This window comes from Ascidiella aspersa, chromosome 4 (assembly GCF_963924565.1).
Source record: "Ascidiella aspersa chromosome 4, kaAscAspe10.2, whole genome shotgun sequence".
NCBI lineage: Eukaryota > Metazoa > Chordata > Ascidiacea > Phlebobranchia > Ascidiidae > Ascidiella > Ascidiella aspersa.
Window position 1 is genome coordinate 28,229,884 of NC_139450.1, and position 27,954 is coordinate 28,257,837.

At 36.6% G+C, this 27,954-nt stretch overlaps 2 protein-coding genes across 2 annotated transcripts; both read right to left on the minus strand.

The window, feature by feature from the left end:
* Positions 1-45: 45 nt before the first annotated feature.
* LOC146157305 (trafficking protein particle complex subunit 9-like) lies at positions 46-26,776 on the minus strand. The gene is made up of 22 exons (XM_083388164.1): positions 26,678-26,776; positions 26,132-26,311; positions 24,898-25,090; positions 23,888-24,038; positions 23,363-23,571; positions 22,851-22,945; positions 22,002-22,142; positions 21,067-21,215; positions 20,723-20,843; positions 19,229-19,407; positions 16,974-17,156; positions 16,247-16,377; positions 14,967-15,203; positions 13,604-13,716; positions 12,880-12,944; positions 11,086-11,348; positions 8,399-8,549; positions 5,619-5,718; positions 4,809-4,992; positions 3,191-3,379; positions 2,351-2,475; positions 46-835 (listed from the first exon to the last, which is right to left on the minus strand). The coding sequence occupies exons 2-22, from the start codon at positions 26,303-26,305 to the stop codon at positions 611-613; spliced, it is 3,378 nt and encodes a 1,125-aa protein (XP_083244290.1). The 5' UTR covers positions 26,306-26,311; positions 26,678-26,776; the 3' UTR covers positions 46-610.
* Positions 26,774-27,886, minus strand: LOC146157306 (enoyl-CoA hydratase, mitochondrial-like). The gene has a single exon (XM_083386519.1). The coding sequence runs from the start codon at positions 27,835-27,837 to the stop codon at positions 26,965-26,967; it is 873 nt and encodes a 290-aa protein (XP_083242645.1). The 5' UTR covers positions 27,838-27,886; the 3' UTR covers positions 26,774-26,964.
* Positions 27,887-27,954: the final 68 nt, after the last annotated feature.

Here is a 27,954-nt window from a genome sequence, read left to right on the forward strand (position 1 = left end):
CGTTTGAAATAAGTAAACATTCGGTTTGCCAGTAAATTTTATTGCACTTGAAAAGTAGCGCTCAGACACGAAATACAACGCAGTGTCAGAAACTTTGTGTACGATACAAGTTACGAAAGCACTCTGGGTTAGCACAGCACAATATGGGCGATGATAAATAAGAAACAAACAGGATAGAAGGGTTGCGGATATTTGATTCCATTGAAAGCTTGATATTTCAACTTCTATAGTTGGCAAATATCTTCTTCAAAAATAATTGGGTGCTTAGTACAATTCGCCCTTTCGAATAAGAATCGATCCTTCTTCAAATTTTATACTGTTCCTATTATGTTAGGTTTGCCTTAAGATTGTACCTTACTTAAATGTAGTGTGTATTTCTTTGCATCATCACAAACAGAAAACCTGTGGTTAATGTGTAGTTTCCCCCAAATGGAAATCGCAACTTTTGACCAACCTTAGCGTAGTTCGGAAGATAACAATGTGCGACCTTTTAGGTATTTTATAACAGGAACCCAAATGTGGTATCCGGTTTAAAAAAAGTAGAAATAATCTCCAAAATATAATAGCTTTGTTCACAAAAAAAAACACCGCGTACCACAGAAAGTGTTTCTCATCTCTCCGGTTCGGAAACTCCGGCGCTGACCATGACTATAGGCGAGAAGTTGTGGAAATTCTCCTTCTCCGTGGAGGAGCTGGAAGAAGTCCTCCTCAACTTGAGCTGCGCAGAGGACTCAAGGATAGAAGAGGAGGCGGCGCGATGGAGCCGGAGCAGAAAGCGACCTCGCAGGAGAAAAATAACGGTGGCCTCGAAATCGACGCTCGCCCCGGCTTTAATCTTTGGGGAAAAATATTTTTTTGGTCTCGCCGCAAAAAAGGTTGGGAAACACTGTTTTAAGGCAGTTGTTTCACAACGTAAGATTGCATAACGTAAACGACTTTGATTTCAGCGAAACAATGCCTGGCAGCAACACCGTATTCTTTGACTATCCAAGCTGTCATTTGATTGAGTGTGTGCCCATATAGGTGATTGAGGCCAGGAACGCAGCTTATGGTGACATGATTATAAATATTTGATTTTTGAAAGACTTGAAAGACGAGAGACAAATGAAAGACGAGAGACGAAATTGGGTCACTGTTTTCAACATAAAGATATAGTACAACCTTTTTTCTGTTGAAGGCTGTGTATGATCGAGGCTGTAACTTATCAAGTTCCTAATGGCTGCTAATTAAATATTAACTATGGTGGTCCTAAAAGATGCACACAAAGGTTTATCATCCGTGGTGAAACATATGTGAATACAAGAATTAACGACCATCTTTAAACAACATAATTGAATTGCACCCAACAGAATTGCTAATAAATTAGTGGTGAAATGTTTATAGCGGTATGTGTTAATTAAGAATCCAATTTCGATACGTATCCGATTGAGCATTTTATATCGGGCAATTGGAATCCGTTTTTTTTTTGTTTTCGTTTTATCGTGGATGGTTGCGCCTGATTGTACATACGCGAGGGGCAAGAAAATATAATAAACATATGTTAGCAAAGTGTTTTGCAATTAATTTCTACCATTATAGAGTAAATTATGTCCCCCCCCCCCAAAAAAAAATAGAAGTTATATTAATAAAAGTATAATACGATTCGACATTCTGAAATTCTTATTCTAAATTGGAAAACGAATATTCTGGAATCCCCTGGGATTCTAATTTGAACATCCATATTTACTTGCATTGATATAACAATTATTGACTAAGCTATGGCCTGTTCAACTATAGAGTATATTATGATTACCCCCCTACCCTAAAAACAAAAAAAACGTTAAATTAATAAAAATATACCAGGATTCAATATTCTAGGTTCATTATTTTAGATTCGACATCTAATATTCTCGAGTTAGTATATTGTCTCCCTATTTACTTGCATTGAGAACAAATTATGACTGAGCTCTGACCTCTTCAGCTATAGAGTATATTATGATTAGCCCAACCCCAAAAAGCAATAGAAGTTAAATTAATTAAAAAGGTAACATAATTCGTTATTCTAGGTCATCACTTTGGATTGAGATACAACAATTATTGACTTAGCTATGACCTGTTCAATTATAGAGTATAATATGATTCCCCCCCCCCCAAAAAAATAAAAGAAATTTAAATTAAAAATAATATGCCAGGAATCGACATTTCTTATTATTTTTCACACCTAATTATTTAGAGGTCGTGCATTGTACTTGCATTGACAACAATTATTGACTGAGCTCCGACCTGTTCAAAGCGTTGCGGCGAAGTTCATTCTAACTTGAACATCCCTATTTACTTGCATTAAGAAAACAACAATTGACTGAGCTCTGACCTGTTCAAAGCGTTGCGACTGAGCTCCGAGGCAAAGAGCGCAATCCTCCATGTTCCACTCCCGGAAGCCGTTCATCTGATCCTGGAAGATCTCGAGGTCCACGTCGACGAGCGGGATGCAGAAGTCTTCAAGCAGAAAAGAAGAAGTCAAGTTGGTTACCCCAAACTTAACATTGGTAAAAAGTTGTTTTGGCAAACTTAATTTATGCGTTGTATCACTGCTAAAGCAACTTTTCGATATATTTTTTTTCCAGATGTTTTAATGCGATTTTGCAGGTATATTTTTTCAGATTTAAGAATGAGATATTCTATAAAATATGTTTTGCAAATAATTTTTATTGAGCTATTCTTTAAAACACGTTTCGTTAATATATTTTTTCTTCGGTGTATTAATGCGATATTTTTTTTAAAATGTTTTGTAAATGTATTTTCTTAAATTTATTAAGCCGGCCATGTTATTTTATTTGATCCAAAAATTTTGTGGATATATTTAATCGAGGTGTAATTAATGGTGAAAAGGCATTTTAATCACTTTTTTGTTTAATATACCGTGGAACACAATTAACCATCACGATCTACAAGCTATAGCAAAACATTTATCTTCTAAAGAAGAAATATTGAGAATAGCACATAAGAAAACTGCACATAAGAAAAATTGTTATTAAAACAAAAAAAACCGATGATTTACTGAAAAACCATAAAAATATCAATGTTTGTTTTGTTTATCATGTTTCACCACTTTTTTCGGCTATCTGACTAAAAAATGTTGGTTGCAATTAAAGAAAACTTAAATGCTGACGTTTCAATATTAGACAAAATCATAGACACAAACAAAATTCACCTGTCGTGTTGCGAATCGTCACTGTGACGTAACAAGGCTCGCCGACTGTCGCGTCATAGCGCTTGATTTGTGTGACGTCAACGTCGTTCAAAAAGAAGCGCCAGTTCACTGGAGGACGAATCAGGTTCACCACACAATCACGTGACAGCGGGAGTTTAGACGTGTCAAGCGAACCGTGACGACCGTTGCCTGTTGGGAAAATTTTCAAAATAAAACCAAAAAAAACAACATTTTAAACTATGGAATATCGTCACCTAGCATTTTAGAAGGGGGGAATAATTTAAAACACCTGATAAAAGTTCTATGGTGATGACCTTAATTACATGTGTAAAACATAATACGTAAACGTTTTTAAGGGCCATATTTCATAGCTGTGTACTGTTTTCAATGTGTTTTTTCGGCAAATTTAAATTTGACGATATCTTAAAAATGTAATGTGCTAGAGAAAAGCTAAAGATTTGTTCGAAATCAGCGCAAAAAATAAATCTAAGATAAAATACTCACTCTTGTTAAAAAAAGTGAAATTTTGTTGACCAGGGTTATCTTCTGATTAACAGTTTTTTTTTAATGTTCTATTTTGTTGGGTAATTAATGATTTCGCTCAAAGAATTTTAAATTTTACAGAAACTAATGATCCTACTTTATTAGATATATTGTATTTTCCTTTTAGTAAACGCCTCAGTCTGCATGTTACAAGGATATTATTAATTTTGAGTGAATTAACTTTCAGATGACCTTGATAGAAGAGCTGAAACTTGGGCACAGAAAGATTAACTTTTTTTCACTATTCTGTATTTTTTTATGAATTCTGATCCAGTTTCATATATTTGAGGGTCACTTCGATCTGGGAAATATCAGTTGTCGCATCTTACGTTTTTTTTCACGCTATCCAAATCGTATGAATAGTTTAGTTCGAATTTCTAGTGAATTAAAACTTGATTGCATCGAAAAGTTGACAGTACTTTTGTTAATAATATACTAACTACAGACACGAAATATTTGAGTTTTTTCAAAACGTTTCAACCTTACCAGGAGACTTTCAATTTAAATACCGGTAACTAAAAAAATTAAGCAAAGCAATAGGTTTAAAAATAGGTATGACCAAACGGCAATATCTTTTGTCGAAAATACATATCGGTATGAAATTAAAATGTTTAGTACAGGACAACCTTTAGTTCAGGGGTTCTTAAACTGGGGCCCATGGACCTCTTGGGGTCCGTGAACTAGATTTAGGGGGTCCATGAAGGCCTAATTGAAATATTAGTGTATATTTAAGAAGAATCAATTTAATAATTGAAACAATTTAAATAAAAATGACAGTTTTGCACTGAATGTATTAAGACTCCTCTTAAATCCACATTTTTCGACCAAAATCAGCAAATTTATGAAGTCTATTGGTACCGCAACGTCAATTTATGACGTTATTTTTGAATTTTTTTCGCCTACAGTGGTCCACGCGAGGTAAAAAAAAACTTTAGGGGTCCGCGGTAAAAAAAAGTTCAAGAAGCCCTGCTTTAGTTAGAATGGAAAATCGACATGGTATCTTAGTAAGAATGGGCATGTAATCAAATGCGTTTGCGCAAAAATATCGTAATAAAACAACAAGTAACATCTTTACCCTTTATCTCCCACTTAACGTCCAGCAGTTTGCTCAGTCTGGTCTGTAGATCACTGGTTTGGCTGGAGGAGGTTGGAGGATTCCAAGAGCGACTCTTCTCCTGAGATTCGTTGGAGATCTTGAAGTCGATGGTCGGCATCATCGCCACTAGAGTGTGCTGTTCGTCCGGCTCCACGCTACAATTCTGTCGGGATATAGAAGTAATTTGTTTTAAGACGTAATAAGAATATCAAAGCCCATACAGAAGTAGGTATCATTTTAAACGTTTCGAATATGTCTTTATTCATTTTCAACAGATGTTACTTCTGTATGGGCTTTGATATTCTTATTACGTCTTACTACAACCTCCAACCATTTTGCTCCAAAATTTGTTTATTGTTTAGCAAAGCTTTTAGTTGTGGAGTGTGATTTTAAGAAAACGTTTTTGTAGAAATTTTCAATATGTTTATTAAGTGAATAATTCTAAAACGTTTACTCTACATTCTTGGGCCCCTAAAATATTTAAGGTCAATTTAAACACTTGGGTATAAAATTCGAGACACATTATAATTAGGTGTGTTTTGATCATACGCCTTGCTTTTAACGCAACACTCTATAGACTTATTATTATTTATTCTTAAAAGAAGGGTTTGTGCCTTAAAAAAGGGTGAATAGTGAATATCGAAGTAAAATAAGGTAAATACAAGTAGTTTAAGTCTGATTTCTGGTTTTTAATGCTTTAGCTGAAGAGAGTTTTAGGTGTTATACAAAGTTTAATCTCTTATGCGCGTTTCCATAAAGGAAATTTCTCTGAAAATTTTCTGCTTCTACCTTTCTTTCCACAGTTTCTTGCGCCCCTTCGTTCCACGATAAGTCGAAGACGTGCTTGGAAAAGTTTATGACGACCACCGTGACTTTGCAGCATTCTTGTCTGAAAGGTAAAAACACGAATATGGGACGTGACATAAATAGTTTAGAGCAAAATAGGAAAATTAGACTTATAAAGTCGTTTTTATAATGAAAAGAAAATGTGAAGGTTGGAGGAGAAATTTAGATTCGGAACACAAAATGCCAATTACTTCACTATTAGCTTTGTATGTGTATTAACAACAGAATCTGGCCCTCCAACAGAACACATAATGCCGACGATAAAAGTTCTAAAATTTATTAATAAAAGCTTGAGAAGCGCACTGCTCCGAACAAAAATCTGTCAGCAAGGTCTAAAACTTTAATACAAATATGCATTTCTCCTATAAATGGCATCATCAGTTTGTCTGTACAAATAAATAGTAAAAAATTAAAATATTAAAATATTAAAATATAAATGTAAAATAAATTAATAAAATACATCCAAGATGAACAAAGACAAAGACAGTCTGCGTATAAACCCCAACCACTACTGTAAAACAAAAGCAAAAGGAGCATGCGATACGTGTAGCGGCCACAGAAAGCCACTGATAAAAACACGGCCCAGAGGGAAGCGGTATGAGAATCAGTGACGTAGCAAAACATGGTAGATAAGAAAAGGTGGAAAGGCAAAAGCAAACCTAAAACCACAGTTGGACAAGAAAACGGATATGGCTCACATTCCGAAATGGAACAGCACAACGCAAAAACGAAAACACAAATCCGCAAAGATATATATAAAAATATATATAAAAAGGCTACCGAATTTGGGGTAATATCATTTTTTGAATGTTAATTGAGGCTCTGGTGAGTTTGAGCCATTTAGCCTCACATTCATCGAGCTTGCTGGTGTCTGGCTCTTCAACGAAAATGACCGTAAAACATTCGGCAATATGCGGATGTTTCTTTAACTTCTCGCCATGGTAGGTTGCGTAGTGGTGAAGCAGCGCTGCGTTGTCGTTTGTTGTTGCTGAGTTAAATGTATTCCTTTTGTATACTATTTTAACTCGTGATTCGAGCGCCTTTTCTTTGTTTGAGAGCCTGAGTAGATGAGCGAATGGAGTAGCCCATGCGACAACACGGTCTTTCGTCTTTTCTTTAGTGTGTCGGAGTCTCTCGGTCCACGATTTAGCCTCATTAAGGTTGTAATCCGTGAGGCCAGCGGGAAAACAGGACTTCCTGCATTTCATCTTCAGTTGCTCCAGATTTCGGTGGTAGTCCTCATCGGATTCATTAAGCCTCCTGAGGCGGCTTGCTTCACCCAACACAATAGATTTGTAAATATGCAATGGATGGTAAGAGGAGCCATGCAAAAAACATCTATTTTTTGCTGTGATCTTAACGTTGTCCCGAGTTGTGAATCCTAGTGAAGCCGTCTTAGAGTGAGCGTGAAGCACATCGAGAAATTCTACGTCGTATTTAGGGTAATCCGAACAAAAAACCCGAAATGTTAATTGCAGTCCCTCGTTGGAGAATGCCGACAAAAGCGCAGATCTAATTCTTTGCGTGGTATTGACCCCCATGGATATGAAAATGATGTCATCAATAAAACGCTTGAAGATTTTAGCCGTGCCTAACGTGTCTGCGATCGATTCAACGATGAAGTGCATGGCAATGTTGGCTATTGAGACGGAATGATTGTCGCCTGTTATAATACCCTCTTTCTGACGATAAAAACTGTTCTACGTCTGTCGTCTAACTAGGCTACAACTTCAAGCCATTATGACTGTAGAGTAGACCAGAGGTTCCAAACGTGGGCGGTACCGCCCCCTTGTGGGCGTTGACGAGTTACAAGGGGGCGTTTTGGGTCTTTTTCTCATTTGGGGGGCGCTGAACGCACATAAGGGGGCGTTACATGAAAGTACTTACGGAAACATTTCATAAAAAGTTCACATAAAATACTAACAAACAGCAATTTAGGTAACTTTTAACCTTAAATGGCAACTTCCGTACTGCGAATTTGTAGTAGTTTCCCGATCATTGTTACGCAATAATTGGCTTTCTTATGTTAAGTTGTTGGTTGCTGTTGCGTTTCACCGTTTTATACGTGACAAAATGTTTGTATATTTAAAGACATAACCTGGTGAAATAATGTATGTATTACTTCCTGTAGTGAATGTATGTTAGATAACCAAAATATGACTGACAGCTTATCGAAACGAAAGTGAAGACAATATGATGTTAGACAACGATTAATGTAATACTTTACCGTAAAGCAAGATGAGGGGGGCGATATGAAATAATATTGAGCTCGAGGGGGCACTAGTGTAAAAAAGGTTGGGAAACACTGGTGTAGACTAATAAAGATCATAAGTTGTAAATTAATAGAGCGAAACAATTCTTGGTATAGGCTGAAAAGCGTCGAAGTATGCTAAAAACGCGGGCACTTTGCTTCGTGATACACGGATTACACTTGTTTCTTTTTTTCTCCCGAAAGTTTATAGACGCGTCTGCCATTATCGTAAAGCGTTTGTTTAAAAAACGCTGCTGGTTGCGGAAAGTTAAAATATTTCAACGCTTTCGGTTAGAAGCGAGGAAATTTGCCGTTAACGCTGGCAACGCGTTATGTGTGAACTGGACGACGCTAGTGTTTTGCGCCAGATACTAACGCCATACGCAAAACGCGTCTAGTGTGAACTAACCTTAACATTCACGACAGATTTCTCTTAACGGGTTACGTTATATTTCCATCAATCAGTACTCACCTCTCTGCAGGTTCAACGTAAAGTTTCTCGACGAAGAGTCCTGGATGTAGTTTAGCCCGTATGTCGATGGCGATTTCGCGACACCAGTTGGCATCAACCGCCTTCCCACCAGAGTAGCGGATCTTGATTTGCCCGTCGCATACTTTCGAAGCTGCATAAAGACGACAGACAATTGTTTAATAAGGCATAAAATTGTGATGGGCTAGGTTTGGTCTTAGACAACGCGTCTTGTAGGACGATATTTTTAGTTATTCCAATTTCTCGTTAATGAGAGTTAGAAGGTGGCCTTTAACGAAAGGATTTTTGTAACTTTTCATATTGCAGTATTGCCCAATGGATCCTGCAATAGTACCTACACTGTCGTTGGAAATTACCTTAGCCATCAAGCACCCCTCGGTAATTGATCACACAAAACAGTCAGCGATGGTTTAAACACTACATCTTGCCTAGGGCAAGAGCCGCCAACATTTTTGTCATAAAGGCCCTGGCTATTGTAAGGATTGACGATAGCGGGCCAGATTTAAAGTTTGTTGTCAAACTTTATTAATTTGATTATTATCTAAATAAAAGAAATCTAAACAACTTGGCAACAAAAACTGTTACAGGTTTTATAAATTGTCTTTCAGTTGAACATTTCTTTAAAATTGAGTTCTGAATTGGGTCCGACAACATTTTAACTGTGTCTTCATTAAGATGATTAAGGTAATATGCCTTGGGCCGGTAGAATTAACTCTGCGGGCAGAATCTGGCACACAGGCCAATTTTGGTGAACCCTGGTCTTGGGTCGGACGCTGTTTTAGGTTGGCCAGTCTGATTTTGTGTGGTGTTTATGTAACGTTATTGCCCGAGCAATTGCCAAGTAGAGTAGGAACAAGGATGGAGAAACTACCTACTGCAGACTGCACGGCACGAATCTATCGCGTGTTAGCCTACAAAATGTAGCCAGTGTGGAATGTAATTTTTAAGGAAATTTTGATTGTATTGTTAAATGGTAAACGTTGTACACAAATCGCAAGGATGGCAGAACTCAACTTGACCACCGAAATTATTATTCGGTTTATATAAAAGGGCGGATCGTTATGAAACCTGCTTGCCCGAAGTAGTGCCCCGCTCACGCGTTTATAAATACCCGCACTGTAATTGGGTTATAATATTTCGAGTTAACTTTACTTTTTGAATGGGCTATAAACGGCATTTGTGATGACAAACTTTTTATACCACAGCTGCAATGAAAACATCGAAGACAAAAAACAAAAGAGTAAAATTTTTAGGAGTTTAATAATTTAAATTCAATGCTATGGCAAAAATAAATCTTCGCTATATTTCGAAGTTCGAAAACTAAATATCTAGACCAGGGGTCACCCAATCAGGTTTTTTTTTAAGGTTTGGTTTGGGTGACCGCTAAGTAGTTTTAAGAGACCGCAAGTGTTTCATTTAAATACCAAAAAGTTGCAAGTCCAAAATTTGGGAAACCGCTGGAGAAATTTGGGGGACCGTTTCGGTCCAAAACACCTTAAAAAAAACACTGCACCAAACTACGGATATTAATCTGGTTCGAACCTATTTCCTTAACGAAGGTGAATTACAGTTGAAATGTGGAATTGGATAGTTATTTGTATTTTTGTAGAACGATAATTAACTTGATAAAAGTGGACAAAAAGACTTGTATCCGGCCCGCGATCGTAAATCCCCAACAGCTATCCGGTCAGCGATGGTCAGGCTCTATAATTTACGGCCTGTTTCGAAAAAAGGTTGGTGACTCTGGTCTAGGCTTTGAGGAAAATATTTTCTAAGAACGTGATGTCTCTACCGCGCCATTTAATTTAACCTAGCCCGAAAATCAGACTTACGGCTCTTGGAAAACTTACAGAAAAGCGTAAAATCAACCATCACTGGTAATCAAGGAACGCACACGCATACGTAAGGGCTTTTTCGCGCTCGTATACGTATGTGGAAACTTTCAGAGAAGCAAGAATAAACCATCACTGGTATTCGCTCAACGCATACGCGTCCGTAAGCGCTTTTTCGCGCACGTAAACGTACGTAGAAGCTTACAAAAAACGTGAAATCAACCATCACTGGTATTCCAGCAACGCATACGTGTCCGTAAGCGTTTTTTGCGCGCAAAACGTACGTAGAAACTTACAGAAAAGGGAGAAATCAAGTACAAACTAGAATCCAGCAACGCGTACGCGTCCGTATGTGTTTTTTGCGCGTAAACGTACGTAGAAACTTACAAAAAAGCGAGAAATTAATCATCACTCGTATTCCAGCAACGCATACGCGTCCGTAAGCGCTTTTTCGCATACGAAACGTACGTAGAAACTTACTAAAAAGCGAGAAATTACGCATCATGATATTACATCAACGTAAACGCGTCCGTAAGCGTTTTTGTCGCACGTAAAGGTACGTAGAAACTTACAGAAAAGCGAGAATCAACCATCACTCGTATTCCAGCAACACATACGCGTCCGTAAGCGTTTTTGTCGCACGTAAAGGTACGTAGAAACTTACAGAAAAGCGAGAATCAACCATCACTCGTATTCCAGCAACGCATACGCGTCCGTAAACGCTTTTTGCGTGCGTAAACGTAAGTATAAACTTACAGAAAAGCGAGAAATCAACTTGCACTGGTATTCCAGCAACGCATACGCGTCCGTAAGCGCTTTTTTATACTTATTACTTACTTTTCCTTGCGATCGGTTTGTCGTCGGCCAGGTTCTCGCTTCCGGCCACCAGCTTCACTTTCAGGCTCTTCTGTTTCCCTGGCAACAGCGGCAGGTGGAGGTCCTCGCAGGAGAGCCGGAGCCAGGACTCGGAGTCGATTATTTTCCGAGAACCTGGAGGCAGGGAAGATGTTGGCGTGGAGACGGAGGACTTGAGCTCGACGAAGTCGATTGGAAGACGGTTCTCGCAAGAATCCCGCATCAGGGACACATCCAGATCTTGGCTGAGGAAGAGAGAAGATTAGTGATGAAAAGTGGATTAAGTAATGAGAGAAAGGCGACCTAAATGATTTGAAAGAAGATGTAGGGACTGTAAGATAAGATAGGAACAAGAGAAAGACTTGACCTTAGCCAGAATCCCGCATCAGGGAGACATTCAGATCTTGGCACGAGAGAACATTATTAAGGAGGATTGAGGATTAAGTATGGAGACAAAGGCAAGCTGGATGAGTCGGAAGAAGATGTAGGGACGGTAAGATAAGATAGGAAGATTTGAAAACAGGATAAGGATGACACGATCTTAGCCAGAGTATCGCATTCGGGATACCTCCAGGTATTGTCTGGGAGGAAGTAAAAGCATCATGAAGGAGGAGAAAAAGAGATGTGGAGAGCAAGATAAAGTATGAGAAGATGAGCTGTTGAGGTGATGCTAACCTTTTAATATTTTATCTTATTTAACATTGAGCACTCCTACTGGCGCGCTTTGCCTCGAGCAGAAACGTGTCTTCTTCGTGTCCTTTATTTTAGACGTGACCGTGTTTCTGTTAACAACTACTTTTGTTGCGGTGTAAATTATAGTTGTACACTTATTTTTGTGAACCATCATTGTGTTTATGGACTGTTAACTGATGAAGACTTCGGTCGACATCAACTTTCAGTGATGATTAGACAAGGCGGAGAACATTGAGCAAGGAGACAATAAGGCGGAAACGAAAAGATGTGGCAACAAGGATAAGATGGTTACAGATAAATCGCGCATCACGGTCAGGCGCTGGCCGCAGGTATTTGCATAGGAAAAATAAAATAAGGGTAAGGGTAAGAAAGAAAACGATCATCTAGAGCAGTGTTTCTTAATCTTTTTTGCGCTCGTACTCTTTGAACTTCCATAAAATTTTCTCGCACCCCTGTCTACGATGGTTAACGGAAGTAAATAAAATTGTAAAAGTAGAAATTAAACTTAGTGTATTTATAAATAACGTGTTAAAAGCATGCATTAAAAAACAGTCTTGTAAGTTCAACAATACTTAAAACACACAAACAATCGGTCAATCTACTAATGGATTTTTTGTTGCTGCTTTTCGTAAACTACGCATTTTTCACAAATATGCCTAAATAGCGCATAATTTCACACTACATGTCGTACCCCCTGCTTTGGTGCTTCGTACCACCAAGGGGTACATGTACCTCTGGTTAATAACCCCTGATCTAGCGGATAAGAGTGAACAGAGAGAAGATAGGAAGAAAAATATAAGAGTACTAAAATTAGATAGGGTGGGAGAGAAGAAGCAAAATACGTAAAAAGAGAATAGTGGTTAAAAAGAATAAGATGGTGATGCGAAAAGGAAAGTGTTGAGATGGTATGAAGATAAACGTGATGGCAAGATAAATAATAAGTGAGGAGGAAAAGAAAGTCATCAATTTGTGTTAAAGTCTGAGACGTTTGAGGAAAATAAAGGGGCTTTAAAATATACCGTGTGCGCATCACAAGTCTTTTTCGAGAAATATTCAATTAACCGCTTTAAATTCTCCACACACCTTTCTCCAGGATACATGCCGACACTTATCCGCTGGGCTTCGGAAGACAGAAAGCTTGAGTTCCTCTGAATAACACATGAAATAAACTGTTTACAAACATTAAAATCACTTGGACAAACTGCTCTACAAAAACAGAACCGTTTTAACATTCTTTGCACCAATTTCTCTCAATCTTAAATAAAAAAAATGGTGTTAACGTAAATATTTTTTAATTTGAAGAACAATTAGGTATATCTTTGTAAATAAAGTGTTATTTTCGTATGTAAGAGCCGCAACAAGCAACTTATTCTTGAATAAAATATTTTAAACTTCGTTGTAACCAAAAACGAACTGTTTGCCGAATATATTTACTTAGTTGTAAATATCGTGTTTCCCGATATTTTCTCGGGTAGGTAAAAGAGGTGAACTCCTAGATTGAGAACCAGACTTGGTAAAACAATATAGATCGTTTATTTCCTACCTGTAGCAAAATTATTTCCTACCTGTAGCAAAATTATTTCCTACCTGTAGCAAAATTATTTCCTACCTGTAGCAAAATTATTCCCCACCTGTAGCAAAATTATTTCCTACCTGTAGCAAAATTATTCCCCACCTGTAGCAAAATTATTTCCTACCTGTAGCAAAATTATTCCCCACCTGTAGCAAAATTATTTCCTACCTGTAGCAAAATTATTCCCCACCTGTAGCAAAATTATTTCCTACCTGTAGCAAAATTATTCCCCACCTGTAGCAAGGGTAGCTCTGGTATGACCTCAATCTCAAACTCGTCCACTTTGATCCAAGGAATGTTCGAGAAAAGACACTTGGAACGAACTCCGAACAACACGAACTCGTAACCTGCAATGAAGTACACACAACAGGTTTACTTACCTGTAGTTCAATGGACGATAAGTTAGCAATGATCTCTATTTTTTAAACTGGTTTCTGCTAGCAAAAACAGATACAAAGCGAAAATTTCAGGCTTAACTTATGACTTAATGGCAAACGGGGTAGTTTACCAAGGGATACATTTTCAGTGTTGATCTTATGGTAAAGAAAATGAGAAATATTTTTTTGGGTAATTTTACAAACAAAATATATATTTAAAGATAATTTTATTCTTATTTTATCCTAAGTTAAAAATCAAGCTTAACAATTTATTATTCGTATTTTCCACAAAAAACAAACATTTCCGAAAAATAATTTTCGACCCATATAATAAAGGATCCTATAGTTGTTTACTTGACAAATTACGTTGTGGGGGGATAAATTTGCTGTTCCGTAACGATACAAGTACCATGAATTATTGCTAATGGCCACGCTTTCTTAGGTCTGATTAGCTTGCATTTCGATTAAAAAATAGTTCAACAAAAACAAAAACATTTTTTAACGGTGGAAATTTGAAGCAAAGGTAAAAGACGCGGATCCGAGGCATACAAGACAAAAGCGTTTGAAGTTAACCTTGTTCAGAATTTAGGTAATTTGCAACGACAAAATTTATGGTAAGCTATCTCAACTAAGATCCCAGTGTCCCTTTTGTGTACTAATTAGAAAATTTCAAGAGCTTGTTTTACAAGAGCATAGGCAAAAAATGATTAAAGTTTGTTGTTTTCTGGCTTGTTTCAACATGCTATTTCGAGAAGGAAGTTAAATAACACAAATAAAAGGTAAATACAAACCAATCTATAAAAGGGCTTAATTTTATATTCCTTTAAAAAATGTCTGAGCCTGGTTTTACTCGGGTTTTTTAACTTTGAGTTTTATTGTTTATATACGCGTCAGCGGAACAGTGGTCAACAAGCAGAAACCTGCCGTCAATGGTTTTGGATTCCAAAAGATTCGCCCTTTTATAGATTGTTTTATTTTGCAGCAAGTAACACGGGCGCCTTTTTATTCGTAGCTAAATTAACCCACAAGCTAGAAAGTTGAAGGAATTCAACCCTACAGACCACTCACTTAAGTAAAGCCTTTCTTAAACACTGGTTAATAACACGTGCGCCTTTTTATTCGTAGCTAAATTAGCCTTACAAGCTAGAGCTGAAACACTTCACCCGTACATACCACACACTTAAGTAAAGTGTTTCTAGCACACTGGTTAGTCCTCTTACCCTTGACATGTATCCTTCCCGGCTTTAAGGGCACCAAGGCCAGTGTGACGTCAGCGCATCCAGCGGGTGGTATGTCTAGCGCCACCGAGTGACAGTCGAAGTCCTTCTGCGGACTTTTGTCGGGCAATTTGATCTCGCAGATGAGCTTGAGACGGGATATACGCACGTGGTGCGAGGATAGGGGGTTGGTGACTTTGAGAGTGATTTCAGCCAGAGTGTTCACGCACCATTGGAAATCTGCGTGAATTTTTTTTTGAGATTTCCGAGTTAACTGTACTTTTTGATTAAACTTTAAGTGGCATTTGAGATGACAGACTTTTTATACCACAGCTGCAATAAAAACATCAAAAAAAGAGAAATAAAAGAGGAAATATATAGTTATTTTCATATATATATATAATTATTTATATTAGTATAGTTAAATATGAATTCTGCGTATTTTTTTGAAGGGTGGATAAAAGATGTATAGGGTTGACATATTGAGATTTTTCAAATAAAATGTAAAGTTTTTAATGGTTTAAAATTGGTGCCCTCTACTTGTTTTGAATATAACTTAAATTGATTGTAAAACAGTTTCAATGTCATGATCAACAAACTTTTGTTCGGATAAATGGACATAGAAAAGATAAATTTTACAAATATAGGATGTTTTTTTTTGAAGGGTGGATAAAGGATGGATAGGGCTGCCATATTGAGATTTTTCAAATAAAATGTAAAGTTTTCAACGGTTTAAAAGACGTTTATTGAGTTTGCTTTGAAATCGAAAGGGTATAAATGCAATGGCCAACACAATAACTAGTAGTTTGAAAATTGGTTTCCCATTTCTTTCTAAAAAGGTTAAAGTTTATCACATATTATTTATTTCATGGATGATTTTTTAGAAAATAAGTTTTCAGGAGTTAACAGGACCAATCTAAAGGTTGTGGCTTTATTAGGTCAAGGATGACCGTTGCCACACAGTTGACATTCAATCAAAGAAAATTAATAGCATTTCAAATACCTAAAATTGGTTCGCTTTACGTTTTTCAATGCAATTCGGAAATAAAACAGTATACATGCCATGGTCAACACAAAACAAAAATAAGTAAAAAATATTTTTTTAACCGCACTTACTTACCGCTTAACTTAAAAGACTCTTAGGAATAACATAGGTTTTTTCAATGACTTTTCAACCCACAAATCAATTCAAAGAAACTGAAAGACTTTTAAAGATACAAAGACTTTGCGTCAAGTGGCACCCCTGTATAGGCCAATGCAAGCTAAACACAAGTAGGACTCACTGATAGTGTCCGAATCGTCGTTGGCGCCTTGCTGGGCGAAAGGCGAGAAAAGGAAAACGCTGCTGGTTGTTTCGCCAGTTCGAAGCAAGGCAGGTCGAAGGGGTAGTTGCAACGGCTGTGGCGCGACATCGCTGCATATTAATATATCTGAATTGATTAAAACCCCTTCTATAGTTTGGCTTCGTCAACTTTAATGTTACAAAATTGTGACCTTGAAATAACTATCTTTTAACGCCAAATAGCACAGTCTTTCGATTGCTGTTTAACATTTAATCGTTTATTTAAATGTAGATTCTTACGTCATTCTAGTATTTGTCATTAAATAACCACAAATTTTGCAATTTTTTACAATAATTGATATACATTAGGTCAGTCAGGGGTTCTTAAACTGGGGCTCGTGGACTAATTTGAGTGGCTCAACGAAGGCCTGAAGAAAAAAAAATTGTAAAAAAAAGAGTTTTAATTAAAAAAAGTTTCTTAAATACTTTTTTTTCATTTCAGTTTCACATTTGTTGAACTGAAAACAGCAGGTTTCCTAGGTCTACTTGCTTCATGACATCAATGTATGACGTCATCTCTAAAAATCCCACGCCTACCCTGGTTCACAAGAAGTGAAAACATTTTTAGGGCATCCTTCAAAAAAGTTTAAGAACAACTGCATTAGGTGTTAATTAGGCGTAATGGTACGAAAGACCACTAGTCTGCGAAGACCAAAATTTCAATTCACCGGACAATAGGCAGACTGTAGAGGCTAAGGGAAGGCAGAATCGTTCCGTCTTGCAGCTGTAGCAGCTCGGCCTCCTTATTCTGGCTGATTCGACTGGAGGATGCCTCCAGGTTGACGCAGTACTCCTTGATCTCGGCGTCGGTTAGATGCCTGTGCATCTTCATCAGCAAGTAAACCGTGTACCTGGAAGTCGGGTAAGAGAAACAAACAGTGGTTTCTAGATTGTAGCAAAGGAGTATTTTGGCAACAAATGATGCCAACTGATGATAAGATATTTTAGTTCTAAAATAATGTAGATGCGGTAGACATGACACCAAATCAATAAAATAGTGCATTAGTATTCACACAATTATATCAATTACTTACCTAAAGTAGATGAAAACATGGTAAAAAAAAATTTTCGTAACAAATGTTGTTGAAATGTCACGTTTTTACCGTGACTATACTCACTTTTAAACTGTAAAACACGTTTATTTATACATAAAATCTGAATTTTTCAAATTGACGTAGCACGGTCAATACTAAACCAAACATGCTCAGTTTTGGTTTGTAGGGTTTTTAGACGCAACCTAACAAATCCAGGGGGTCCCCACTGAAATTCGACAAAAAAAGTGTTTTTTTTAACGACTCTTATGAGTAGTATGGTGTAGTGTACATACAACAAACATCCTAAAAACAGAAATTGTATGTTTAATCACATAAAATAGTGATTGTAGAAGCATAAAAGAACCGTGAAAACAACTTGCATCTTGTTGTGCCTTGTTCAGTGCGTAAGCATTAGGCATGTAAGGTTGTTAAAAGAGCAGACTGAAAACTGCCAAACGCCAAAGGACATAAACCGGCTTATCAGTAAAACATTTACTTTTTTCGGTTAAGCTAACATCCCTGTTAAACAAAGAGTATGAGGACAAAAATACAGCACTCCTAACATTGAAAAACAGCATAGCCAGGCCAACGGGAAATACAGCATACGGCTTTATATTTTGCCATTTAGATGGCCCCAAGCTGACAACATTGATGTTATAGTTAAGATTGGGGAGAATACATTTTTTCACATTCGCACGATGTTGACCTAGCTTCTATAAGTAGTAAATTTTTTTTATAAATAAGCAGTAAAATTTTTATTTTTTTTTTTTTTTTTATTTTTTTTTTTTGAAACAAATAATTACTAAGCTAACCAAGATGTTTAACAGGCCCTTTTACTTTAAAATGTCGCTTTTGGGGGAATGTGCTTTTGGCGATAGGTATATAGTATTTAGTACCAGAGCGGAAAACTGTTTTGAATAAAATAATAGCGTAACGTTGCAGAAATTCAAAACAAAGTACGAGGCTTTTAAAACCTGTGATTTTCAACTTGCCTGATTAGTGTGCCTCGAGACATTCTAAAAAGTCTACCGCGATTTTTTATGTGCCGCAAGCTAAAAACGTTTGGGAGCCACTGTTTTAGAACCGCTGTTTTAGTTTAATATAAATTTTTAATTTTCAAGAGTGGCTCAAAAGGTAATGCTGGGATAGTTCCTCAGATTTATAGTAACGGTCAGATACCCACTTAACTAGTCGATATATTTTTGGACACTCCATAAAACAGCAATCGGGAATTATCTTTCACTATTTAAGAAAATTCACCTTAGTTTTAAAATTATTTTTTACAATTTTTTTTCATATTTTTTTTTATGTTGTTTAGATTTCATTTATCGTGACATTGAAATCAAATAGGAGTGCCCCAATCTACAGTATTATCTTCTCTATAGGCTGCTGTAGCTCAGAAAAGGTTGATACTGCTTTAACCTGTTGGCCATCTGATTTGCAAACTCTTTTTTTATAATTTTTTTTCATAATTTTTCATATTGTTTTAACTTCATTTATCGTGACATTAAAATCAAATAGTGCCTCAATCTATTATCTTCTCTATAAAGGCTGCTGTAGGCCAGAAAAGGTTTAGAAATACTGCTCTAACCTGTTGGCCATCTGATTTGCAAACTCTCTTTTCATAATTTTTTTCATAATTTTTCATATTGTTTTAACTTGATTTATCGTGACATTGAAAAATCAAATGGAGTGCCGCAATCTATTATCTTCTCTATAGGCTGCTGTACGCCAGAAGAGTTAGAGAAGTACTGCTCGTTAGAGCAGTTTCAGTCGTAGATATTACTGTGTATTAAGCTTTATCAAGTCGTTAGTCTCAGTATGGTATAATAGATTATTTTGTTGAGGATATTGTCGCCTTTAAGGTATTATTGTGTGTTCCCTCTAACCTGTTGGCCATTTGATTGTCCCCGATCTTTCGAGAGGCAAAGATAAGCTCGTGCATGATCCGAAGCTGGATCTGGGGCCACCCCCGGTTAGGAGTTGCCTCCTTTTCACCGGGAATCCCCATGTCGCTGGTCAGGTCCAACTTGCTTCCAAGGAGAGTACCTTGCAAAAGGAGGTTGCACTGAAATAGAAAAATCGGATTGTAAGTTATATGTGTTAAATTAGGGGACGATCGGTATTGTCGGAAAGCAATCTTTGGATCTTATACTCGATGCCAACTGCTAATATCGATATTCGTCTGATACGAAATGGCGTTTTTTTATTTTTTTCTCGCAAAAGAAAACAAGGCTATAGGTCAGGCGTAATAGCAATGCGCATTACTGCATCTATATGTATCAGTAGCTGACTTTGATTGTTTCTCCACAACAAGCTATATAATTAGGTGAAATGCAATTGGCTGTATAACAAGTTTAGTATTTTTTGATAATTGGCTGAACAACAAATGAGGTATTTTTGGTGGGCTTGCGTGTCATTTTTTAATAGTGCCGCCTGTTGGACACCCCTGCTATAGGCTGTTGGGAAATATTGATCACACAAATGTAAGGAAGTTCTGCGGCAAAAAACGCAAGCAAAACACTGTCAAGCCGTTTACGTCAATTTCATATTTTAAGTTTGAGTTGATCTTGTTTTCCAATCTTTACTGCTATATCAAAGTAATATAGGAATTTCAGCCATGACTGCGATATAAAACAGCACTTGTACGTTAATCGGTAATAAAAAACGTTTAAAATTTAACGATTTTGCTTTTTGGAGCATAGTTGTGATGTTATTTGGTATCGGCGTTACTTTTCGCACAAAATACTTGTTATCGGTATTGCAAGAAATATATCTATCTTGAATGTTTTTTTATATAGACAGAGGTTGTTAAAGTTTGGTGACCAAGGCCAGAGTTTGAGTGGCCGAAATTTAGAACTTGTTCCCCGGTAGATACCTTTTTGCAGTAGTTGGTAGTATTTCGACCGGGGCCAAAAAACTGATAGCTTTCGTGAGATCTTTAAACATAATTTTTAAAACCTTTGACAGAAAATTTGAATAGCACAGCTGAACAGGTGGGAAAATTAAGATTCTGTCAAGATGATAATGTTACTTTTATCGTTATCAGATTAATATTAATATTAGAATAAAACACATTTGACAGATCCATACTTCTAGACAAGAAATTTTGTTATGTTTTTATTTTTGATTGAATTCAACAAAAAATTCTAAACAATAAATCACATTAAAAAAATAAAGCATAATGGTTTTGGGGTTGTTGTAAGACGTAATAAGAATATCAAAACCCACACAGCAGTAGGCATCAATTTGAACGTTTCTAGAGTTATACGAAACGTTCAAAATAATACCTACTTTTGTATGGACTTTGATTTTCTTATTACAACATTCAAAATGTTTACTTAAATAATACCAAAACACTGCCATCAAGTTAAAAAATTTACCCCAAACCAGTCGGGTTGCTCAAGGTTGGGTGCCACACATTGCATGGCTGCTATTCGCTTGTAGAAAGAAGACTTTCGGTGGAAGTTGATCTTGTTGTACAAGTTCGCCATGCAATCGTACCTGACAAAAAAAGGATACACAGATATATGAAATAAGCAGTTACAACACATGGCCTTTGTTTTATCAGATGCCACATTTCAGGTTATTTTTTAGAACAATTCAAATTATAATATGAAAAACAATTTGCTTTCTGACAAGATCATAAAAAAGTTGTGTTTTAAAAAAAAGTACTTTTACATGTTATACGCCAAACACTTTTTAGCTTGTTATTTATTTTGCATACTTTATTATTCTTTCGGCATGTGTGATGTCCAGCCCGATGTAAATGGCATTCTGGATGAACTCGGCAGCTTTTAAGGGTTTGTTTAAAACCGCCAGCACTTTAGTCGCTTTGATGCAAGCCTCAACCTCCACTATGGCCATATCTCTGCACTGCAAAATATAAGAAAAAAGCTTTCTCTGGAGACACTTCACTGACACAAAAAGATCAGTTCCATAAACAGATTTGTATGGAAAAAAATACATTATATGTTTTGACACAAATTTGACCATTTAATGTGTATTTGATACATTTCGAAAAAAAATATTCTATTTAAAATTATAAATGCCTTCACCAGCACCAGGGCTGCGGAGTCGGTTAACAAAAACCCGAGTCCGACTCCGGCAAAAAAATAAACCCGAGTCCGACTCCGGTCAAATGTGCGATTTCGTCGAGTCCAGAGTCCGGCCATTGTTCTAGAGCCTGTATTCCGCCAATTTTCGTAACTAAAATAACGTGGATATTTCAGAAATCCATTTTTTTTTCTGAAAATCTTATAGGGGTGTCGTATAATTCATTCACTCACAATACATGGTGGAAAATATTCCACCATATGCTATTCCACCTTTACAACTTCCAGTTGGCGGCCATATCAGTTTTTAAATTTGGTACTACTCATGCGCATGTCGGACTCGGGACGGTAGTTTTACGTGCTCTTACTCGAGTCCCCGAGTCCCGAGTCCGACTCTGAAGCCCTGGTCAGCACAATAGAAAACAGTTTGGCAATTCGTTTTAATACAGGACTTTATGAACACATAACCTAGGCCACACAAAAAACATATTCAATACCTTCTAAAAATATGTTTTTTACAAACTTTTAAATAAGCACATCGATTCAAAAATATCTAAAGATTCAAAGACTAGGTGTAAACCATGCAAACTAATGAATCATTAAATACCCTTGTGTAACAGATAACGGCATCTTTGTACTTTTCGACAAGTTCGTCTTCAGACTGGATGCAGTTTTTCTGCAGGTGGGCGAAGGAAGGGGCCCCGGTAACATTGGAAGACATCAGGTTTCGTGGATCGAGGGTTTGCTTCTGAAATTGGACAATAACCGAGACATTTACATAACTTAATTTTTGGGTAATAGTCATTTTTTTGGTGCCCGCGGGTGTTAGTCGCCTTTGCATAACATAATTTTTTGGTAATTGTCATTTTTTAGGCTATGATATGTTTATTCTCTGTTGTTGTTCTCTCAAGGCAGTGGTTCCCGAAGTACGGGTTGTAAGTTTGCAACTATCTGCCGAAAATTGGACTGTTATAAATTTTACTTTTTTCTTTCTAGTCCAGTTCTTTCCACACCAAAAAACATTTCTTTTTTGTCTTATTCAACTGAATTTTTGCATCATAAGCAGTTTTGGCTGCATTTAAGTCACAATAAATCAAGTATGAGTTCAATTCAAGTTTATTTGATTACGGAAAAACAATATTGGAGCTGAATAGTTAGGTAGACAGGTCAGTGGAATATAACGCCACAAAACCATTTTAAACTGTTTGCTATTAAATTCCAAAAAAATAACACAATTTATAAATGCTAGCTTTATGTGACTTGGGTAACTACATTTGCAGACTGTTTTTACAAAACTTAAGTTTGAGTTGCAAAAGTTTCGGAACCACTAACTTAAGGCAGCAAAACAAAGTTAACATCACATTTTTAGGTATGTTAACTCTATAATTTGCACTATACAAAAAATAAATAAAAAAACATTAAAGCAAATGTTATTTAAGAGAATACTTACAGTTGCTTGAGGCGATTCTTCTTCGGGTTCTGCAGCTGGAAAATCGGAGGCTTCGGGGTAAAGGATAATTGCACTTGCTATAGCCAGGCCCTCCAATGCACCTATTTATTTTTGTGATGGAAAATTCAACTAAATGCCATTTCAGGCAACAGCCAGTACAAATTAATTAACATTACAGTTATGAACATATACTTATTTAACTTTTATATTGCACATTAACGTTGCATGATGCTATATAAAAAAAAACTAACAAAAATACAAAAATTGTTTTGTTTTGGGAAAGCTATATGGTATTTTTAAAATAAAGAAATCAGCAGAAAATTGCACCAAATTTATATCAGTAAACTAGAACTAGAAACATTTTTCAGTGTAACAAGGGTCACCAATCTACCTTAAATCGTCACCAGATAAACATTATTCAAAATCATTTGAAACTTTGAATTACCAATTATTTTATTAATAAGTAAACCATTAATCTTAAATCAGGGTTTGAAACCTCAGCAAAGCAAAAAACGCACCTCCAAGCCAAATCTGATCGTTGATGAAGCTAAGAGCGTCAATTGCGATTCTGTGATTCTGCAATGCTTCCAATGGAAGTCCAGCAAGCAGACTAACGTCGGCCAGATGCTTTCTCCATCTTCCAAAGTGCTTCTTTTTGTGGTTGCGACTGTCGCTGTCCGTGTTGGACGATTGGTTGTTCTCAAAAATGGCAGTTATGAGTGGAGGCCTAAACAAACAGCCAGTTGTTTTTAATCTTGCTAAATTTATTATATATAGCCGGAAAAGGCTATTAAAACTTGTATTGTGTTTAAAGTTTATTTCACAAATATGTATGTTATACTATATATATTTATTTTTAGTTTTTTGTCAATATAATTAACTAACGTAATGTGGGTAGCAATCCACTCATTGGGGTGTCGTAATAATTCATCCACCCACAATACATGGTTGGAAAATATTTCACTTTAAAAATACATGACCCTGCTCTGGTTACAAGTATTATATTTTTAATTTGGTCATTATGATACACATTTTGTTCACACCTGTCGGATTTATCATTTGCAAGCAGCACTCTTTTTGATTCAAGTACATAGAAGACCGAAGTGAGAAATTCCTTCATATCACGGTCGGAAGACGTCCAAGCTTCAGCATTAGCAAACTGGGAAACTTCAGCCTTACTCTGTTGCAACATCACTGAAAAAAACAAAACAAAAACTAGACTGGGCTAGTACAGAAGTTACTTTTGGTTTAATTTGTATATTCTTTTTCTAGCCATATTAACGTTTTTCTTAATTTGTTGCATTGTATTAGAGCAGGGATGGGGAACCTTCATCGAGCGGGTCACAAACACGACCTTAATCCTTACAAAATGCGCAAGTGGGTCATACATATAATTATATGCTAATTTTGTGCGAAACTTTGGTGCTGCATCGTTTTAAGTGTTGTTGTCTGGGTTGTTAATTCAAGGTTTTTAGACGATTTCCAAACTTGGAATCCCCCAAATATTAAGAACCTAAATAGTTAACAATTGCAGCATTTTTTATGGGATTACAGGAGTTCAGCAGAAAGTTTCTAGCATGGTTTCACCAGGGTTTTCAGAATTTTTAGTCTGTCGCCTCCCTTTGTTTTACAGCGATAAACAAAATACTTTTAGTTGTCTGCTTTCCTGCAGCGATTTGTTGAAGTGCACTTAATGTAGGCCTACTCCTCACCTCTAAAACACTTTTGCACGACCAACAGATTGAGCAGCTCTGATTTGAACAGTATACTGCTATCTAACGAAGAACTGTTTTTTTTTATATTTATTCTTTCCTGAAAATGACTAATAAAACTTCAATATTTCTAGAGAGACAAGTGGGTCATTAAAAATGTGTGGTGGGTCACTTTGTGACCTTGGGGTCAGTGGTTTTAGAGTAGGTATCATTCATCTTTTTAAGTTGGCCCAATTTGAATCGTTTTTAATATAATGGAATTAAATGAATATTATAAACTTTGGAGGAAAACTTATTTTGGTGCCAACACTTCTAGTTTGCAAATTGTAAACGCTTCTTACCATTGTCTATGCCAAAAATGAAGCAACGCGAATCGAAGATAAACTCTGCAAAGGAGTCTTTGGTTTTCTGGAACTTCTGATGCATGAGCGCCACATCCATTGCAGTGGGACACCCAGCCACGATTACCAGGCCCATTGCTTTGCGGTGAGGCTGAAAGGTACCCCATCTGCAATTATCCGGGGAAACCCCAACCTGAACAAACAATAGTCAACTATTGTGCACATTGATCCCACAGGTATTGCAAATTTTGGAATGAATTAAGTAGCAATCAAGGCATTTGACAACTAACATAAGCTTCAAGTCAAGTCTTTTGCAAAAACTCACTGGTCAAGGCCCAGTCCAATTCACCTGTTGCATAAGTGAAGTACCAGTCTAGTAATTATATGAGAGCAAGTAAAGTCATTGTCATGAAAAAAACCTCAAAATATTGGTTCACTCTTCCAAATATAAGCAATAGCTTAACAAAAAATAATCAAATCATTACAATACTGAATCCCACTAAAGGAGATCGCAAAATGATAAAAATATTAGGAGTCAACAAGGCCTGCAGGATACCAGTTGTTATATTTATTTGCCTCAAATATTTTATAGAATAATCTACTACAAAGCCACTCTTAAAAATGACAGGGTTTAACCATTTTTGAGATTATTTCTTTGCTTCATTGTAGTGCAACAACATCAGACAGGAATGTATTGTATTTCAAAACTTCTCTTTGCCTTTCTGTTTTGTAAAATTTACAAATTACAACAGGGGATGGTGTTGAGTGTTGTCTTCAAATGCTACGTGGGTATAAAAATGTGGCTTCGCTTTTGGATAGAGTAGGACATTAGGTTTTTCAAAAAATATTGCAAAATACAATCTTATTTGTGACACCAATCATTTCACTGCACTTAATATAACTAAACTGTTAAAAAGGCTGTCAAATTTCATTAGGTCCATTTACAAATTACACAGCTGTTAGTTTTATATTTTGAGAAAATAAAGCATAATTACTTCATTAAAAATACTAAGTGCATGTTATTACTGAACATGGGGGGTAGCCACATAGACTAAACTGAACAGCAGTGTGGCAATTGATTTGTGTAATGCATCAAAATTACAATTCAGATTAAAGTAAACATATATACAATAAAAGATAATCTTTAACAGATTGTTATATGAAAACACAAATATGTGATGTGGCTAACAGGACATATGTTGCACGCCTCTGGTATAGAGAAACAAATACATACCTGAAATCTGAAGTACACAACCCTCCCTGCATCAGCTATGGCAAGTCTTGTGTGCTTTCTGATTTTTGCCAACACTGCGTCCAATTCTCGCCCCTGGATATTGCCGATGATTTCAATGTTGATTAGTATCTCGGCGTGGTGGTGAGGCGTCGCAGAAAAGTCAACGATACTCATTTTTGCCTGCATAAGAAAGGGAAAGAAATATATAGATAATGATTTTTTACAAAGTTTTATTTTGTAGAGCTTTATAATTGATTAAAAGTTTTGGCAATCCTTCTTGCTTGATAGTTATATCCAGAAACTTTTTGCTGTGGCAGTCATTTTTTAAAGGTGTAATATGCAGAAAATTCATGAATGAATGGTTGCAATCTCTAAAAATTGTTGTTTGACCCCTGTCGCATAGTTCAAAAGCTTTGACGTACATATTTTTATTAAACAACTAATATAACACATCAGAAACTATCCAATAATAAAATATTTATAGTTTGAAAAAGGCACTGTAAATGCAAGTAGTAAAATAATATTTTTAATTTATATAGAACTTACCTGTTTTATATACCAGAGACCCAGAGTGTTGGCCAAATCACATTTTTCTTATAATGCTAGAAGTTTAGCAAACTTTTTAACCATCAAAAGTTTAAATCTATAAATTACACAAATATAATTAGGTAAAGCACTTGAATAAACCTACAATTTAGGCATTTTTTTGGTTACATAAAAGCATTGTAAATCAAGACTTAAGCGAACAATTTATAACCATCTACTCTATTATTAGAACTGTAGATAAATCCACATGATTGGAACAAAAAACGGCGAGTCTATTTATTGCAAGTTTATTTGTCTTGGAAATTTGCCTTTCGCTTTTCAACAAAGGCCGACATTCCTTCTTTTCGGTCGTCAGTCGCAAAAGTGGAATGGAACAGTTTCTTCTCAAAGTGGTTTCCCTCGGCCAAAGTAGTTTCATAGGCAATGTTAACGGCCTCTTTGCCAAGTCCAACAATGAGCTTTGAATTACTCGCAATCTTTTCCCCGGTTTTGATTGCTTCGTCCACCAAACTTTCCTTGCTGACCACTTTACTGACCAGTCCAGCTTGCAGGGCAGTTTGGGCATCGATGCGGTTCCCAGTCAGCACCATTTCCATGGCCAGGGACTTGCCCACGACCCTTGTCAGCCTCTGGGTTCCGCCAGCACCAGGAATGGTTCCGAGGAGAATCTCCGGCTGGCCAAACTGCGCCGAATCACCGGCGTAAATGATGTCGCACATCATTGCCAACTCACAGCCACCTCCGAGAGCAAAACCATTGACCGCGGCAATGATCGGTTTCTTGTTTTCGGTGATCTTCGTCCAAGTGCCCAGAAAGTTACTGGAAATACAATCGACGAAGGTTTTATTTTGCATTTCTTTTATATCGGCCCCAGCTGCGAAAGCCTTTTCGTTGCCGGTGATTACGACACAGCCAACATCTTTGTCAGTTTCAAAGTTGCCGAGGGCATCGTTGACATCGCTTATGAGAGCGTCGCAAAGCGAATTCAGCGCTTTTGGCCTGTTGAGCTGAATGTAGCCGACGCAGCCATTTTTCCCCTTCTTTTCAACAAGAATGTTTTCATAGGTTTTTAAACCATTGGCATAAAATCGAGTGATGCCTTTCAAAGTGGATTGGCCACAAGCAAGACCACGATAAGCTTTAGCAAGTACTCCAGCCATTTTTTTATTTAGTACGCAAAACACTATTATATTTTATTCGAAAATTTGATACTCTAAAAATAATTTACTATTATTTTGTTTGTGCAATGTTTCATTGGAATGACTCTTAATTTAAAA

Coding starts and splice junctions, on each gene's coding strand:
- LOC146157305 (XM_083388164.1), bottom strand. CDS start 26,305: ATGAGTATCGTTGACTTTTCTGCGACGCCTCACCACCACGCCGAGATA. Junction 13,717..14,966: donor GGGAAGGATACATGTCAAGG/GTAAGAGGACTA, acceptor ACTTCATTGCAG/GTTACGAGTTCGTGTTGTTC. Junction 8,550..11,085: donor CAAACCGATCGCAAGGAAAA/GTAAGTAATAAG, acceptor GTCTTTATGCAG/CTTCGAAAGTATGCGACGGG.
- LOC146157306 (XM_083386519.1), bottom strand. CDS start 27,837: ATGGCTGGAGTACTTGCTAAAGCTTATCGTGGTCTTGCTTGTGGCCAA.